Source organism: Dermacentor albipictus, chromosome 8 (genome assembly GCF_038994185.2).
Source record: "Dermacentor albipictus isolate Rhodes 1998 colony chromosome 8, USDA_Dalb.pri_finalv2, whole genome shotgun sequence".
Taxonomy (NCBI): Eukaryota; Metazoa; Arthropoda; class Arachnida; order Ixodida; family Ixodidae; genus Dermacentor; species Dermacentor albipictus.
The window spans coordinates 7,497,232-7,515,628 of NC_091828.1; the positions used below are offsets into that span (position 1 = coordinate 7,497,232).

Below are 18,397 nucleotides of genomic sequence, written 5' to 3' on the forward strand. Positions count from 1 at the left end.
GGGGGCAGAAGCGCGCGCAGCAAGCGGACAACACGATAAAGGGAGGAGGGAGGAGATAGCAGCGACTGACTGATGCCGCTGACGCCGATAGTGAGTCAACCCCAGCTGCGGAGTTGGTTTCAGGGACAACGCCGCCGATGCCGGCACAAACAATATGATACCCTCGCTTCCGCAGCGCTAAGAACCAGGTCTAGCCGTGGGAAGGTGGTCACGTATTCGTCGACGTGCCGGGGCCTACGTGAAATAACCGGCGCCTCGGCAACTGAAGAGCACCCTATCCGCCACACAAGAACAGGGGGGGGGGGGGGGGCCCTTTGCAGTCACGTTATCTTGACTCTCTAGCGGCGTCAGCGGCATCCAGCGGTATCAGTCGGTCGCTGCTAGCGCTGGGGGGATGAAAGGGGGGCGGTGCTGGTTACGAGGCCGACGACAACGCCGACGACGACGCGAAACCCAGGAACGGACGCCAAAGAGCTGCGCTCTAAAAATGTTCACGTGCGCTCAATGCTTTTTGCTGTGTTATTTTCGATGGCCATGGGCTTAGCAATTTTGCGAGTGACAGAGGCCGGTGAGGATCAGTGGCGTGTAGCTTTTGTTCTAGCTGTCGTCTTTGCAGCTCGTATATAGGGCACTCGAGGAGTAGATGGCGAACATGCTCATCGTCTTGGCCACAAGAGCAAGCCGGGTGAGACCAAAGAGCCCGTTTGATGCAATATAGGAAATGTTTGGTTTATGCTGTCCCAAAGCGCATTCTATGAATTAGCGTCTCGGTAGCTTTAGAAAGTTGTACATCAAGCTGGTATTTGAGTTCAGGGTCCACTTCGTGAAGAATTGATTCCTTAGTATTTTCATTAAACTATGTTGACATACAGAAGCCTTTTTTTTGTACTCTCGGTATCTGTTTGTGTCCATTGGTGGTAAAGGGATGAGTTGAATTTCTGCGTCTTTATGGGCCGATTTGGCAATGAGTTCGCCAGTTCGTTGCCTGCTATACCCTCCCAGCATGGATCGGGACCCATTGTAATATCCCTTCATGTTTCTTTTTACCCTTTTTTACGTCTTTGTGTATCGCCCCCATCGAAATGGCACTGTTCAGTATTGCATGTGGTATTCGTGTGTGGTTGGCTGTCATTAATATTATCAAGACATGCTAAAGCCGATAAGGAGGCGGTGCAAATTAACCACTTTATTGGTGTCTCATATGTTTGATGACATGATTGGCTTGGAGAATCGCCTCTAATTCCGCTAGTGGTGGTGACGACGTGAGCCCTAGCCGACAAGCGTGCTCTACCTCTAAGGATGGTATAACATAAGCTGCAGCCGCACTTTCTTTGATTACAGAACCGTCAATGTAGAGGTGAATAGATGCTTAGTACTTGTCAAATAAGCGTTGTAACGCTAATTGCTCTGCTGCTAATGTGGAAACCTCGCTGTTATTTTTAAGCCCTTCGATTGACGTTTCGGTTTTCGGCGCATGTAGAAGCCGTGGTGGGTAGAAGAGGTCTGACTGCCAAAAGAGTGATCGTGAGAGTAGGGATTTATGCTCTTGAAACACGGCGTGTAACTGGGCACCCGGACGGTTCTCTATCAGAGAGAGAAGAGGCTGTGCAGAATGCTGAGTAGAAATTCTTAAGAGATGTCGGCCGGTTTCCAGCATACGAATCACCGTGAAATGCGGTTCCCGCACTTCTGCAATAGTGAGGTGACTGGACGTAGCTTGTGGGACTCCTAGTCAGACTTGCAAACTCCGAGCTTGCAACAGCTGTAGTCGATGGAGGAACGTCGCAGATAATTTGTGCAATATAGGGGCGGAGTAAGCAACTCTATGACGCACAATTGCCGAGTGGACGTGAAGCAGGGATGCAGTTCTTCAACCCCACTTCGTGCCTGCGATTCTGCGGAGAACATTTACAACACAAGTAATTTAGTCTTCTAGGGCGGTCAAATTATGAGTCCATCGATACTGGTGGTCTAGAATCACGCCGAGAAAACAATGTTTCCGAACATGCTCGATCTCATGGCCATCTGTTGAAAGACCAAAATTTCTAATTTTTTTCTTGTGAAAGGCAAAACCGCTGATTTGGCATAAGATAGCTTCATGCCCGGTTCTCTTCAATTATCACCTGTTGTGTTCACATTTTCCTGCAGCCGATGCTTGGCAACTTCTAGAGACTTGTTCAATGTCAATGTGCGAATTTAATCAGCATACATTGATATGTTTATGCCTGCTGGAAGTACTGCTGGTAAACCTGCTATTGCGGCACTGAAGAGAAGTAGACTCATTACACTTCCTTGCGGAACTCCTTTTTTATGGTGTATGCGTCCCTTTGTCCGTCATTTGTATTTATGTATATCTTTCTGTCTTTCAAGGAGTTAGCGAGCCATTTGAGAACTGCGCCATGCACTCACTCTGAGAGTTGAGAGTCCAAGCAGAATATGAAGGTGACTGACCAAGGCAAAGGCCAACTTTATATCCATAAACATAATAACAGCAAAGTTCCCACAGCTAATCCCTTGGAAAACAAACGTTACCCAGTCAAAAATGCCGTCCATTAAACATCTACGTTTTCGGAAGCCAGAAATTTGATCTGGTAGACAAGTGCTGCATTCTATCCGCCATGGCAGTCTAATATCCATAATTTTTTTCCATCACCTTTGAAACACAGCTCGTTAAACTAACAGGACGGAATGAGTCAAGAGACAGTGGCATTTTGCGAGGCTTTAGCAACGGGACTACGTTAGCGATCTTCCAACTCACAGTAACATGTGCTTCCTCCACCAGCTTTTTGAAGACGTGTAGGAAAGTGGACGTGCCTGTCGGGCTAAGGTTTTTCAAGGTACAATAAGAGATGTTGTTAGGACCAGCCACTGTTCTTTAGCGCTTCTTCTAGAAGCCGTGCTGCAGTTCTTTTATACAGAACAGAATATCCCATTGGGTATGAGGTAAATTGCAAGCATGTTCAATCCGTTGTTGCATTGAAAAGATAGACTGATCTGAAATTGCTACAGGATTTGCGAAGTTTTCTAGTTTTGCGCAGAACGTGTTTGTAATTTCTTGATCAGATAAGCCAAGAGCTGTAGCAAGGCTTTTGAAGGGTCTACAGTATGATACTGGATGGCGAAACACGATTATATTATAGTTCGTGAAGATGAGTCTATGACGTAGTTCGAGACAGAACTTACGGTCAACGCCGGCTTCCTTAAGACACACAATGGGGAACCTGTATTGCGAAACAAGCTTCCTGAAGTCTGCACTCTTAGATCGAATGCCATTTGCATTACATTGAATTAGGATTCTGTTTCGAAAACAAGTATCCATCTGGCGAGCCATTGGGCTATGTTGCAAGCTAGTTTTATAGTACCCGTGGTTCTAACGAATGAACAGCCATCACCACTAAAAGGTTGTTTCCCATAGGAAACGCTCACAGAATTGATTTTTGTGCAACAAAGAGCATACACATCCCATATGCTCCTCAGATGATTCCACTTCACGTGAGACATTCGCAGGTGCTTGTGTTCTCAAATGGATGAATGCCTGCTGAGACTCATATTAGCGGTCTACAACACTTGGCGACGTCTTTCCTTAGCTGTCTTTTGTGTTTGGTTTGCCTTTCATCTCCTGTAAACCATTAGCCTCCACCGCATACGTTTTCTTGCGCTCTGCTGGTTGTAACGGATGAGCTGCATTCACTGGGTTGACATCATCTAAGTTAAGAGGAGGGGAGCCTTGCTTGTGGCTCCGACGATGTAATATTTCTTGTCTCCTGAGTAATGAAGCCGCTTGATGCTTGGGAGATCTAGCGTATGAAGCTGTGTGGTCTCCACGGTAGTTGGTGCACTTGGACTGATTTCTAGAGATGCAGGCTTTAGAATCATGCGCTCCCGCACAGATCTTGCATCGCAATTGGCCATGGCAAGACTTAGAAAGATGGCGAAATCGCTGGTAATTGTAGCCTGGAGTCACAGGTTAAATGTACTTCCACTAGATGACTTGTAGGACACGTGTTGGCAATCGTTTGTCAGGCAAGAACTGTAGGATGACACTCTCAAGTACATGTGGTTCCACTGCTTCATCTAACCGGAGTTATCTGATCTGCCTCTTAACAGAAATCATGTCGCTATCTTTTAGGTATTGAAGTAGTTGGTCTTCAGCGTATTGAATTGGAAAATGTCTTATTTTTCCAAGAGTTCTCGTGTACGATGACGGTACTTATGGTTCCAATGCAAGGCCTGCAACGTAGTTAACTCAAGTAGTCCCGTAGAGGCAGTGAGAGAAGAAGCATTCACGTAAAAGTTACCTTCCCTCGTTACACCAAGTGGTTGTAAATTTTTTTACCGTGGTAATAGTCTCGCTGCCCACCTTGTCTTGATTCACTTTCCAAAACGACGCTTCCAGGTCAAAGAGTTTGAAAATCACGTTATTCGCACTTGGTCGGATTTCTTGTACGTCACTGTGGTAAACGATCTGTCTTTCGCTTCCATGTCGGCGGGTTCAACTATTGTGGCATCGCTGTACGGCTCATGATCGTCGCTGCGTGCTCTCTTGGGAGAGTTCGTCTGGAGGTCAGCATCCGTTGTCGCACTTGAATTGAAGTGGTCACTGCCAGCCAGCTGCCCAGCGGGCACTTGATGTTCTGCAGTAGCATTCATCTCTCCACTTGCATCATGCAAGCACTAGGAGGTATGGGGACCTTTCTTTGCCAACTCTTTCGGTTGCCGTTGGAGCTGCTGGTACGGCTTGGAGGCCAAAAAGTTCTCCCACCTGGTGAGGCGGGTAGTCATCGACCGAATTTTCGCTACTGAGAGCGGAGGTCAAGCGAGGAAACTCGCAAATTAAGACGAAAACGCGGGTCATTAAGGAGCCCACGTCCAGTGGTAGCGCACTACGTCGTGTTTTACACAAGGCCAAGTGTTTTACACATGATAGACACAATAAAGTCCCCATAATATTGCCAGCTAAAAAGTAGAACTAAGATCGAAGCCTCTGCATTTAAAGAAGTCCACACTTTTCAAAGGTTCATCGTTTAGTGTGTTTAGTGTGCATCGTAGTTTTTATGCGAGGGGCAAATCTCGTAAGCTTAGCTTTGTTAGTATTTGTGCTCATTTACAGCTCTTAGTTAAGGAACTGTGTGTATTGAACGTTTCTGAACTTTTTTTTGGTGGTAGCTAGTTTTGAATAACTGCTTTATTACGAATCTCCTGCCATAGTAGGCATAAGTGTAAATGCATGCATTGAATCATTGTTCGACGCTCCACACTGTGCACTGACGCTAGGAACAAGATAAGAACCAACCCTCTCCCCAGAAACATGCATCTAGAATATAATGTCGAAAGTAAAAAGGCAAGAGCTAAAGCACTCTTGCAGGAAATAGAACAGCAGAACCAATTGGCAGCTGTAGTTGATGCAGCCTGGGTGAAAGGTAAAGAAGCATATACGGCCATTGTCTCAAATTGTCAAGGGAAGGTGCAAGATGCTATCACTATTTTTACCAAGGACCCTATGGTGGCGGAACAAGTGGCAATTGCTCTAGCCATCAGGAGTAATAAGTGGGCCTGCATTTACAGTGATTCGAAATCCGCTATAAAGTGTTTTCATAAAAGCTACGTAGCTGGTGTTACAGTGAAACTTTTTGAAAGCATGGGGATTATGAGAACTGAAATGCGATGGTGTCCTGCGCATATGGCAAAAGTGGACGAGACTCGAATAAACCTCAATGAGGTTGCTCATGACTTGGCACGAGGACTTGCTAACCATGACAGTCACTCACAACCGAGCCGTTCACCATCAAGCCAGGAAATCTAGAGATCATTTAATAACATACAATGACATTACCAAACACTACTATTTAGGACGCAGGCAATTCCCATTGCCACATTCGAAACTGAACAGGGCTCAGGCAGTCTCACTGCGCTCATTGCAAACAGGTACATATCCCACACTGTACACCATTAATAAAAGATATCCAGAGAGGGAGATTAGGATGGACTGCAACGATTGTAATGGCATCATTGGAATCAGATATATGCTGGCGGGGTGCCTCGCGACTCTCCACAACCTCATCGAAGAATGGACACTGTGGGTGAAAAGGATTGAAAGCCCATTATTGCAGGACACACTAAGGGCTGTCCAGAGGGCCCATGACGTCGCTGAAAGGCTTGGCCTGTCAGTGCCAACGTGGGAGTGGCCCGCCTTGACTTAAGAAGTCGAGTCTCCTGGCCTCATTCGAATAAATGTTTTCACACAAACACACACACACCATACTGTGCCTTCAGAATGTGAAAAATCGAAGTAGTTATTTTATTCGATGACCAAACATATTTAGCGTGCACACAGAAAAAACTCAAAAAGATAGGATAGACACGAGCGCTGGCTACAACGTAGTTTTATTACTGAGAGCATATTATTTGTTCAGATAGAAGTAAGCCTATTCCGTCGCACGCGGTTATATGCATCAGAAACAGAAGGTGGCATCCGTATCGGATATTCAAGCAGAATAAATAGTCAGCTGATCCTAATCTGTGCGCTAGCAACTACCTACACATGCAACATCGATATTTCGCGATTATCTGCTTGAAAAGGCAATGCAAGGCGCACTGATGCATCACTAGTCATTACCAGTATATTCAGGAGCTATGGCTTTCTCTCTGAGTTTCTTCACCTTTTTGTTGTACAGTTCTTGCCCATATTTGTGCTAAATATTAGAGATAGAATCACATCATGGATGTCCCCTTCTTAAAGAGAAATTAGCAATGTTTTCAATGAAAGGCATTTACACTATTTGTTTTGGCAGAGCCATAAGGAGACGGTTAACAGTGATGGCAGAGAAAATCACATGGTGCGACACGATGCACTATTATTTGTCCTCGCCTTAGTGCTCTGATCAACAAACTATGTAGAGCCATCTAGCCGATATTATCACTATATTTACAGTAACTTTGTCAACTTATTTTGTGTCGTTGTGCACTGGAAATCACGTTTTGTTGTACTCGAAGCATACCACGCCCATGTCAAAGAAGTACGAAGCATATATTGAATATTTTATTATTTTTAGCTAGCCAGATCACTTGGCATTGAAGTTTTCTCGGATTTGTCCACATCTTGTTGCACATCGCCATCGAACTGACGCATTTTGGAAGATCATGAGCCTATCCTTAGAAACGTTCTTTCCCTGGAATCGTTCATAAAGGAAAACTTCAGCCATTGACGATGCTCGACACGATATTAGCGAATGTAGCCAATCACTTACTAATTAAACTTTTTCTGAATTGGACCCCCAGCACCTTCTTATTCGCAGAATTGCTTTGTTATGTGATATTATTGTGCTTGCTGCAATATGCTGCTGATGCTCGTGGACTGCACATCTCGAAACATCGTTTCGTGCTCATTGATTTGATTATTAGAGCGTTTAGCTCTGCGTTCTCAATCATGTGAACATAACCTTACCAGTTTGGCGCAATTTTCACATAATTTTTGATGACTCTTCTATTTTGACATACAAACAAGTTTCTTCACATCAGCTAGATTCCTGATCATTTTCAGAGTGTCAAAGTTGACCTATTAATATTTAGGGCTGCTGTACCAGGAATAATTATTTGTAACCGCAACATGACTCTGGGAGCGTATGGCATCTGCAGCTAATAATTTAATTAAGCAACTATTCATTGTAATTTTCTGTGATTGCTAGTTTGTCAAACATGAAACAATGTTTACTCGCAGCCATCAAACTAAATTGTGCAGATCCCAGGAACTGGGGGAATCAGAATCAGAATCAGTTTACTCAAGACAAAAATGGGGATAATTCCATGAAAGTATATAGAGAAGGATAATGGAAAGAAATGATGCTATACGAAGCGTTTTGCAAGTACCTGGCTGTCCACCATTTCGTAGGGCTCCGTAAACCGCTATCAAGTTTACCAGTGTGTTCGCGTAACTTGGTGGATCGGGTGAGGGTCGCGAGCATGAGTGTGTGGCGATATCAGCACGACGACCAGGGTCGTATGGCCATCTAAGCTATGATATCTACGCCTGCCGTTCGACGCTAGGTTACGTCGTGCTGATCATTCGGTTCTACATGACTAGTCGATGAGCGTAAACAAGAGCAACACAGATTGTGACGTCACAAAAAACTGGGTGTCATACTATCGTACCTTATCTATGGCCATTCAAAAGGTGCCTACGAAAATGAAGAAGACATTTGCGCTCCAATGAAGAAATGTTCGAACACTATTACCTTGGGTGATCATCAAGTTGGCATATTGTCGCATTGTTTCTACCCAACGTAAACTAATTTAGGAAATTTCTAGCGAAAGTGGGCTAGTCCACGAGAAATTGAACTCCGAGAGCGCCTCTAAACGCGAGCTTTTACGAAAGGAAATTACGATAATTTGGCACGTGGTGCACGCACCCACTGTGTCAGAAAGCTGGTTTCATTTAAAACGAGGAAGTATGCATGCAATAGTGCCTAGAGGACTGCGTTGCTGTGCTGCACGGCAGAGGTTAATGTTGTCCGTGGGCCAATCAATATTTTTCTTTTTATTAAAGCGAGACAAGACGGGAGCCAACTTTCCTACTGCAAATTGCCAAGAATAGGGCAAGGTATGCTTCGCACTAAACCTGAAATATGGGATTTAACCTGCCGGAACGATTTCACAAGTGCGGGGCTTGTGATTAGTTTTCACTAACTGGGTTCCTTTGACATTCGCCCAACCCAGGGTAGACAAGTGTCATAGTGTTCTTCCCCTCCCTCTCAAAATGCGGTCGCCACGTATTTGAACGTTAGAATAAGGGACCCTTAGTACAGTATCGGCAGAACTGCCAAATCAACTAATCTCAACTTCGTTGCTGCTGGAGCGCCCATGTTTTTATGTGGTTGCAAAAGCATCAAGACAAGCTGACACAACACATTGAAAGCATTTCAAGTAGGACAGTGCAGGACACTGTGTCTGGCTCGGTCCTCTGCTCTGTCCTTCTGAAGAACACGTGTCTTTATGCAGTTCTATGATTTTCAATGAGAATGTCATGCCATATGTGTATGAGTGCGTATATCTTCAACAAAGGTTCACCTGCAAGTCAGAGCTGTATGTATTGTACTGCCTCACTTTGTCCTGTAGTCTTGCGCGGCAGGCTACTCAACTTGTTATGAGCCCAATAGTTATTTTTAATCGCACGTATTTCGTTTTACATATTGTGTTGCGTTTCTGGGTTTCTAAAACATTCAACGAGAAGCAACCATTGGAAATTAGCTGTGCAGAAGTCCACAACGTACAGGAGAGTGCATTAAAGGGATAAATTGTCCACCCAACTGTAACAAAAAGCTACAAAGAAAACACAAACAATAAGTTTTTATTAGCTTTGGCGGAGGACGCCTTACGGTCACATGAATGAGAATTTTTCTCTTTAGAGAACCACGTTTGTTTTCTGTGCGTTTCAGTGACTATGTCCACACAAGCACTCATCATATTTTCTTTCTGTGAACATTTCGAAGAAAGTAAACTTGAAAACTTTAGTGGAATCGCCCTCCCACAATTTTCTGGCATGACGCGTAGGCGTTTTTTCCTAAATCAGACGTCCGCTAGGCATACTTTAATTAAACCTAGTTTTAATGTAAAAATAATGTGCCAGTATTACTCACGGTCGATCGGCCTGCGGTTCGCGGCCAAAGAGCATTAAAAGTGTCATCTTTTTGGTCAGACCTCTAGGAAATTTGAATTTAATGTCCTTGGCATCAGAGCCATGAGGCTGCAAAGTCCACAAGAAACAGTGATTATAACATAGATTTCTAACAATAGCGCACTGCGACACTTGCCTTGTTCACCTGAAGCGAGCACCAAAACACAACAAAGTCATGTCATAGCCAGTAAAGGTAATGTGCTATAGCGCTTTATAAATGTATAAGAGAAAGCATAACATATAACTGCAGGCTGACTCACACAATTTTTGGTCAGACTTCAATAGCTTTCATGGAAAAGTATATTTCTTAGATTACGCAAAGTGGTCGCAGTGTTGTGCCACACAGCATTAATTTTTTGATAGCACCTCTCATTTTGTGGGGATAGCAAGCATTCGGACACCAAAGGCGCAGTCTTGCCGTCGCTGACGCCGGGATGTTCTCTATGGCCAAGGGTGATAACTCCGTCACCGTGCTCCGTATGCTGTAGTGCAAGTGAGAGCGTGGGAGGCTGACACCGACAAACGCGGCTCAATGTCGCACTCTCCAGGGACGAAAGCGGGGATGAAGCGCACCGTCTTCCATCGCGCGTGGATAACCGGCGGCGGGGGGCAGGTACAGGGGTGGGGTCTTGTACTTCGGCAGGCGATCTCCTTGGGGGAAGAGATTAGGGAGGAGGACGACTGCCGGTGGCTTTGCATGGCTGTGTTCCCGCCGGTCAGTTTGCGTTGAAGCAATAGGCAGCGCGAAAAACACTTCGCTCGCTGCTGCTGCACCGCTTCCTCACACCTGCGTTTTCATAGCGAGTGTCTGCTGTCATCGACTGTGATCTGCGCATGTTTGCCTGTGCGCGCTGATGCGATGGTTGTTAATTGAATTAGCAAGCGTGTGTTGCTTACAAGTTTATGTAGTCGATAAATCTACTTCCTTTATTTCGTTTGGCTGTCTGCTAACTTGCCATTGCAATTGAAGCCTCACCTTTTGGGCTAAACTGCGAATTTTTCATCTTATATATATTTTTGTTAACTTCTATAATCACTATGCCATGCTATGATTTTTGTTGGCTTGCAGACGCATCCACAGTCGATGTGTATGTAAACACGCTTTTTATATAGAATTCTTAATTGGTTTTGCGCTCTTGTTCTGAATCTATGCCTGCTTTGGCATTCAATTTCAGCACTCTGCTTTTCACAGATATAAACCAATACCAACTCGTCAGGTTTCTATTCTCTTCATGGAAGAGGGTGAGAAGTAGTGTGGAAGGAACGTCCTTGGTCTGTGGTTCTTCGAAGTTGTGCGACTTCTGGATATCAGGAGCTTCACCGAAAACGTCGTCCTCCGGGATGGAGGATGGTGAACCTCCGTGCCCTCTTGACAACGCGAATCTTACGACAGTAGCCCATCCCTTGGGAGACCACGACATCACAGAATATAGGCTTCCCAAATCATCTCACAGTTTAACAGCCGCAGAGATGGACTTGGACAGCTATTGCACGCTAGTCCAATCACCCCACTTGAAGCGCAAGCTTTGCATGGCATCAACAGGAAGTGATTCCACTCATAAAAGCAGATGTCGCGAACGGGTTGCCTCCGTCGGCTACACGCCAACTACAGCAGGAGTGAATATTATTTCGTTGAAGAGACAATTGCTGAACGATTATTTCAATCGAATAGCTTCAGGACATGTGAGACTGATCCCCAATAGTGGTCAAATGAACATTCTAATGGTGGACGTGAGTTCAAGTTGCATTAGAGGCCTTGAAAGCTATTCAAGTGGTTGGCATCATTCGAGTTCGCTCATTCGAAGCGTACATCTAGGACACTTTCAGTGGTGTTGTATCAGACGTTAACACTGACATCAAGGATTAAGACCTGCGATCTCGACTGTCATCAAAAGTGCGAATCCTCGACATCCACCGATGCGGTCGCTCCCGGTGGATCAAGTTGCTCTTCGTGTCAGACTATTTGCCAACACCGATCGAAGTAGGGTATGTGAGGCACTCAGAACGAACGTGTGTGTACCGACTGTTACACTGTCACAATTGTTGCAAGCCGAGCCACGTGAGTGCTCTGTGTTGGAATCCTGCATGGTGCCGACGACGTGGTAGTATCCATCAGACATAATATTGTGCGGCTGAAACCATGAAATATGCAAATTTCTCCGGAGACCATGTAGCAGCATTCAAGGACTGCTACAATGTGGCCGCGGAGATCGAATTCTGAGAAAAATGGTCAGAGAGAACTGCATGCACCAGTAGGCTGTCGATTCCTTCCGCAAAAGGAGGTGCCGGTTGCGGCGACGGCGTCGACGCTCCTAGAGTAAGTCCCGTTAGGAAGAGGCACTTCCTTTGCGTCCTTAACTGTAAAACATGCCACAGAGAGAGCAAGGCCCACAGAGACAATGTAGGCCCCCTCCAGTACCTCCACGCCAGCGAAGGAATAAGGCGGCCTCTTCGTCTGCTGAGGGGCCCTCACTACCTAAAAAGTATCAGGGAGAGATATTTTTTTCGGCGTTACCCAAGAGCCAAGAAAGCAATGAAAGGTTTCGAAATAAAATGGTGATAGGCATCCTTAAACAGCTAGTAATCATGGTGCGAATATTACTCTCCGGATTGGCCACACCAAGTGCAGTATATGTCGCGTAGGCGGTAGATCCTATGGAGTCGCTATTAGCTGCTCTAAAATAATGGTGGCAATCATGGCTCTCACAATAAAATACTGGACACTGCAACAGAAAGTGTATAATTCTGTTTTAATGCAATGGAATGATGAGGTCTAAATGGTCGCATGTCTCACTTTAGTAAACGGGTTTTCAATACCACTTCCCAGTTATCGTGATATGCGAGTCAAACCTCACATCGCCATTTCGACTTTCCGGATACGTCCAGATATGGTCACGCGAAGATGAATATAAGAGCAAAGTGTTGATGTGTATACGCAACGAATGACGTTTGTTAAGCATACAGTCATGACATCAACGAGTGTGTGTGTGTGTAAGTATGCGAGATTCAAATTTAAGCTGCATGTGTTTTAGATCATCGGCACCTACATACCTCCTAGACGAAGTATTGACCTCCACTACCTATCGACTGTGTTACAAGGCTCCCCAGGCCCGTCTGTTGTTGCCCGAGCCTCCATTTCTAACCATACTGTCAGGATTGGGGGCTCAATCCCTTCGTCCGTGGTCCTTTGCCAAGATTGAAGTACGGCATGAATTCGAAGGTAGCTGGCCCATGCCGTCGTCCAACTTATTTACGCTGAGATCGTTGAGGAAGTGAAGAACTGCTTCTCATCGAGAACGGGGAAAAGGGGGTTTATTTACAGAAAATTAACTCAGTCTAACATGACTGTTTGAGAAAAATAGTATTAGTCCAACAGGACTGCATGAGAGAAGTGAACCAGTCTAACATGACTGCTCAAGAGAAGTGCGTCCAACAATCGCACAACCACAGTTTTTATACACTCGATCCGCTGGTCCTACGACGCGGCGGCTGTTCGTTTACACACCACCAACTCGCAGCTGCTCTGAAGACCAGTTTTCAGACACAAAGGCACACACATTCCGAAGCCCAAGCGACGGCGTTGAAGGTGGTGCCGTTCCGGAAAATCGACGCCGCTCGAGGGACGCTCGTTGTTTTGCAACATGCTGAACCGTGAGAGCGCAAAAATAAGACGTTCCCGCGGTAGCTTCTTCAGGCGTGTCAGATCAGCGCCGCGTTGAGGAACTCTGGAATCATTGTCCACACACCAAACTCGTCTTGTCACAATGTCGAAGCGGGCTGGAGGAAGGCGGCGGATTCCAGCGCAAAGGTCGCTTCTTTGAACGCCTCGCAGCTGCAGCGGCGGAGAGCGGGAGGTGCGCGTCTTGCACCCCTTGTCGTAATCGGGTGGCAAGGTGACAATCTTGTTGTGCAACCCGCCGTTCTTTACAGCGCCTCCATGGCCCCAAAAGTCTCGACTGTCTAGCGCTGACAACCGCTAGGCAGGAAGAGAACGGCTGCTGGTCAGGGGGGGGATTGATGTCTTGGCTCGCAGCGACCACTTGTGCATTGATGTCACCGCCCCAAAACATCCAACAAGGACAGGCAACTGCAAAATGAACCCCACAACACGGCTCTGCGCCGAGATGACGTGCATTGGCTCTCACTTTAGACTCGCTAGGCTTCAAAAAAAAACAACAACAACATAAGTGCAGAAACAAAAAAAATGCTGCATTTCACTATGCCAATTTCTGAAGCAAATTCCTGCTGACAAATTCAGCAATCATGGAGGGAATCCTGCTAAATGAGAGGGGATCTTCTTCGCTTAATAAAATTAACACTAGTAACCCTAAAATTTAGGCGGGACCCTCAAACGCAGAATTCAAATTAGCCTGCTCAAACCATCCGCATTGCTATGCAACTTTCCCTTCTTATATCTAACGGAGAAGTTGTACTCTTGGAGAGTGAGGCTCCATCGGAGCAAGCGGCCGTTTTTGTGTGACATTTGATTGAGCCACGTCAGAGGACAGTGGTCGGTCTCGAAGATGAACTTCGCTCCGTACAAATAACACGACAACTTCTGGGCGGCCCAAACCAAACAAGCGCATTCCTTCTCTGAAGCGCTGTAGGCTTCCTCTCTTACATTTATTTTACGGCTGGCGTAGAGGATAGGATGCTCCTCGTTATCGTCGCCGACTTGACTAAGTACCACGCCCATACCTCTGTCGCTTGCGTCGCATTGAACTATGAATTCCTTTGTGTAGTCTGGCGCGCGAAGCACAGGGCGAGAAACCAATAGCGTTTTCAAACTTTGGAAAGCGTTCTCTTTGTCCTTATCCCAGTGTACGTTACTCGGAGCTCCCTTTCGGAGGGCGTCTGTTAATGGACTTGCCAATTGCGAGTAATTCGGAATGTACCGTTGATAGTACCCCACAAGTCCCAAAAATGAACGAACGTCCGTTTTCGTGCGCGGCTGAGAAAAATCTCCAATCGTAGCTATTTTCAGCTCAGCCGGCCGTCTCATGTCCTGACCGACAACATGGCCCAGATAAGTAACTTGCGAACAACCAAACCTACACTTTTCCGCTTTCATCGTTAAGTCAACTTTAAACGTACGAAGCCTCGCATTCTTGTCGTAATAGAATTTGGCGTTCCTTTGAGCTATTTTCATGTTCTTTCCGACTAGTTCTCGGGTTGCGCTTAGCCGTTCTAGTAAATTTAGCACGTATTCAACCACAGTTGGACTCTCCCTTCTTTCTTCCCACATCTCTCTTAACATTCTCAGTGGAGAACGGAGTGTCCTCTCATACACTAGTTCTGCTGGTGAGAACCCTGTCGCTTCATGTGGAACCGTTCGCAAAGCAAACAAAGTTGCCGGCAGACAGTTCTCCCAGTCCTCCTTGTGCTCGTAACAGAGCGCACGCAAAACTCGCTTAAGCACCGAATGCCACCTCTCTAAACTGTTTGACTGAGGGTGATAGACAGAACTGTGTATTAACTTTACCCCGCACTTTTGCAAGAATGTGGAAGTCAGTGCGCTCGTGAATACTGACCCTTGATCTGCCTGAATTTCGGCTGCAAACCCAACTCGTGCAAATACTGTCAAAAGCGCGTCTACTACTTCAGTGGAGCTGAGCTCTTTCAAAGGGATTGCTTCTGGAAACTTGGTAGCCGGACACAGCATGGTAAACAAGTACCTGTAGCCTGATTTTGTTTTTGGAAGAGGCCCTACCGTGTCTATTACAAGCCGTCTGAAAGGCTCTGTTATTAAGGGCACTACCTTCAGTGGAGCTTTCCAAGTCTCTCCTGGTTTACCAGAACGCTGGCAGGCGTCGCATGATCTTACAAAGTTTTCTACATCTTTGAAACAGCCAGGCCAGTAGTATTCCATAAGCAATCTTTCCTTTGATTTGTTTATGCCTAGGTGGCCGGACCACCCATTTCCATGACAAAGACTCAAAAGGTCCTCCCTATACTTAGTCGGTATGACTAACTGATCTAAAATCCTACCCTTTCGATCTCTGTAATGCCGATACAACAATCCTCCTTTCTCATGTATCGTTACGTTGCGCCTAGCAATGCCTTCTTTAGCGGTGTCCCGTAATTTAGCTAAGCTCTCATCATTCTTTTGCTCAGCTGCCAGTGACTCTCTATCCACGCGTAAGAGTTGATCAAAGTTCTTTGAGGCCGGTGATAATAACGACCCTGTCTCGCTTGGGAGCGCGTCTGCATGCTCTTCCTGCAGGCTAGAACTCTGACACTCTAGTGCTACGCTCTCATTGAGCTGGTCAACTGGCAGGCTCTCCTCAACTGTTCTTTTGTCCGTCGGGCCTAGCTCGGATTCGGGTATTGAAGCTATCCCCTTTTCTGCTTCAGCTGGAGGAGCTTGAGCATTTTCAGCCGAAAGCGCCGCGATCTTACGAGCTTGGCCTCTGGTCAATGCCTGTACTATGCCCTCTCCCAGTTTGAGCCCTCTGTCACGCAGTAACTGATTCGAACGATTCGAAAAGATGTAGGGATACTGCAGTGACAAAAATTTGGAAACTGCAGCCTCAGTCTCTAGCTCCCCGAATGGTCCACTGATTTTGACTTTGGCCACGGGCAGACACACGCTGTGTTCTTCTACAACCTGTTTTATCCATGCTACTTCTCCGGTGAAGTCCTCTACCATCACGTAAGACGGATGGACAATGTCCAGCGTGGCGGCACTGTCTCTTAGCACTCGGCATGGTTTTCCATTAACTTGCAGGTCGTGGAGATATGGACTTAAAAGTTCCATATTCTCATCCTTTTCCTCCACGTAGGAAAAAACTACGCTTGGCTTCTCGCAGTTTACAGCTATATGTCCCAGTTTGTGGCATTTGTAACAGCGAATTGGTCTGACAGATTCGAATTTTCTTTTCTGTTCTTTTTGTGCGGTTTCTCCGTTAACTTTCTCCTCGCTCTTTTCTGCGGGCTTTTCCGCCATGTCTACAGGCTCGGATCGTCTAGCTTGCGCACCCTTTTTGAACGGAAATGGCTTCCGCGGTCCATTTCGACCGTCCCAGTTTCCCTCCTCGGCGTTCAACTTTCTACGGGTTGCGTACTCTTCGGCTAATTCAGCCGCCCTTTCCACAGTGTTTACATTACCTCTGTCTTGCACCCACAGTTTCACAGCTTGAGGGATGGTTTTGTAAAACTGCTCTAGACACATGCATTCAATGATCATGTCTCTGCTGTCGTACGCTTCCGCGCTTTTAAGCCACTCAACTAGGTTGGCCTTTAAGCTATATGCAAACTCCGGATAGCCCTCGCTATCTTTCTTGCCTGTGCTCCTAAACCTTTGCCGAAAAGCTTCGGCTGAAAGGCGGTATTTCTTCAGAAGACGAGCCTTAACTTTTGCATAATCATATGCATCCTGCACACTCAATCTGGCGATTACTTCCGCCGCCTCACACGGCAACATAGACAGCAACCGCTGTGGCCATGTACTCGGACCGAAGTTCATCTTTTCGCAAGTCCTTTCAAAATTGCTTAGGAACAAGCCTATGTCGGTCCCGACCTCATATGGCTTTAATAGCCTGTCCATGCGGTACGATTCTGCCTCACTTGATCGACCCAGAGCTCCTTCACTTCCTTGAGACAACTCCAAACGTCTGTTTTCAAGTTCAAGTTGCATTTTTGTTATCTCGCGATCTTTATCGCGTTCCTCTCTCTCTCGTTTTTCTCTGTCTCGTTCTTCTCTTTCTTTTTCCCGTTTCTCTCTCTTTTTGAGAAGTTCCAATCCCATTTCAATATCTTGCTCACTGGCCTGATTGGAAATTAGCTCCAATAATTCCGATTTGAGCATTTCCTTGCGTACATCTAGGCCCAGTTCCTCACCAACAATCAACAACTCGTCTCTCAGCAGTGTCCTTAACTCCATGACTGCTGCTTTACTGCCTTGATTCTGCTCTCTAAATCTAGCTAGGAAAACACAACCTAGCTAACACACAACAATCTAGCTTCCCTACTGTTCTAAACAGAACAACCACAAAATGAAGCCTAGAGAGTCAAAGCAAAAACCAAGCACTCACCACAGATACAGCACCATGTCGCAAAGTCCATCCCACCGCTGTCAGCCAGTTGTCAGGATTGGGGGCTCAATCCCTTCGTCCGTGGTCCTTTGCCAAGATTGAAGTACGGCATGAATTCGAAGGTAGCTGGCCCATGCCGTCGTCCAACTTATTTACGCTGAGATCGTTGAGGAAGTGAAGAACTGCTTCTCATCGAGAACGGGGAAAAGGGGGTTTATTTACAGAAAATTAACTCAGTCTAACATGACTGTTTGAGAAAAATAGTATTAGTCCAACAGGACTGCATGAGAGAAGTGAACCAGTCTAACATGACTGCTCAAGAGAAGTGCGTCCAACAATCGCACAACCACAGTTTTTATACACTCGATCCGCTGGTCCTACGACGCGGCGGCTGTTCGTTTACACACCACCAACTCGCAGCTGCTCTGAAGACCAGTTTTCAGACACAAAGGCACACACATTCCGAAGCCCAAGCGACGGCGTTGAAGGTGGTGCCGTTCCGGAAAATCGACGCCGCTCGAGGGACGCTCGTTGTTTTGCAACATGCTGAACCGTGAGAGCGCAAAAATAAGACGTTCCCGCGGTAGCTTCTTCAGGCGTGTCAGATCAGCGCCGCGTTGAGGAACTCTGGAATCATTGTCCACACACCAAACTCGTCTTGTCACAATGTCGAAGCGGGCTGGAGGAAGGCGGC

At 46.2% G+C, this 18,397-nt stretch overlaps 1 protein-coding gene across 2 annotated transcripts in view; it reads right to left on the reverse strand.

Annotated features, from left to right (window-relative positions):
* The window catches only part of LOC135910444 (uncharacterized), a 263,909-nt gene that overhangs the window by 117,657 nt on the left and 127,855 nt on the right, over positions 1-18,397 (reverse strand). For both annotated transcript variants that reach the window (XM_065442481.1, XM_065442480.1), the window contains exon 3: positions 9,633-9,739. In XM_065442481.1, coding sequence (XP_065298553.1) covers positions 9,633-9,739 — 107 coding nt within the window. The remainder of the gene's footprint in view (positions 1-9,632; positions 9,740-18,397) is intronic.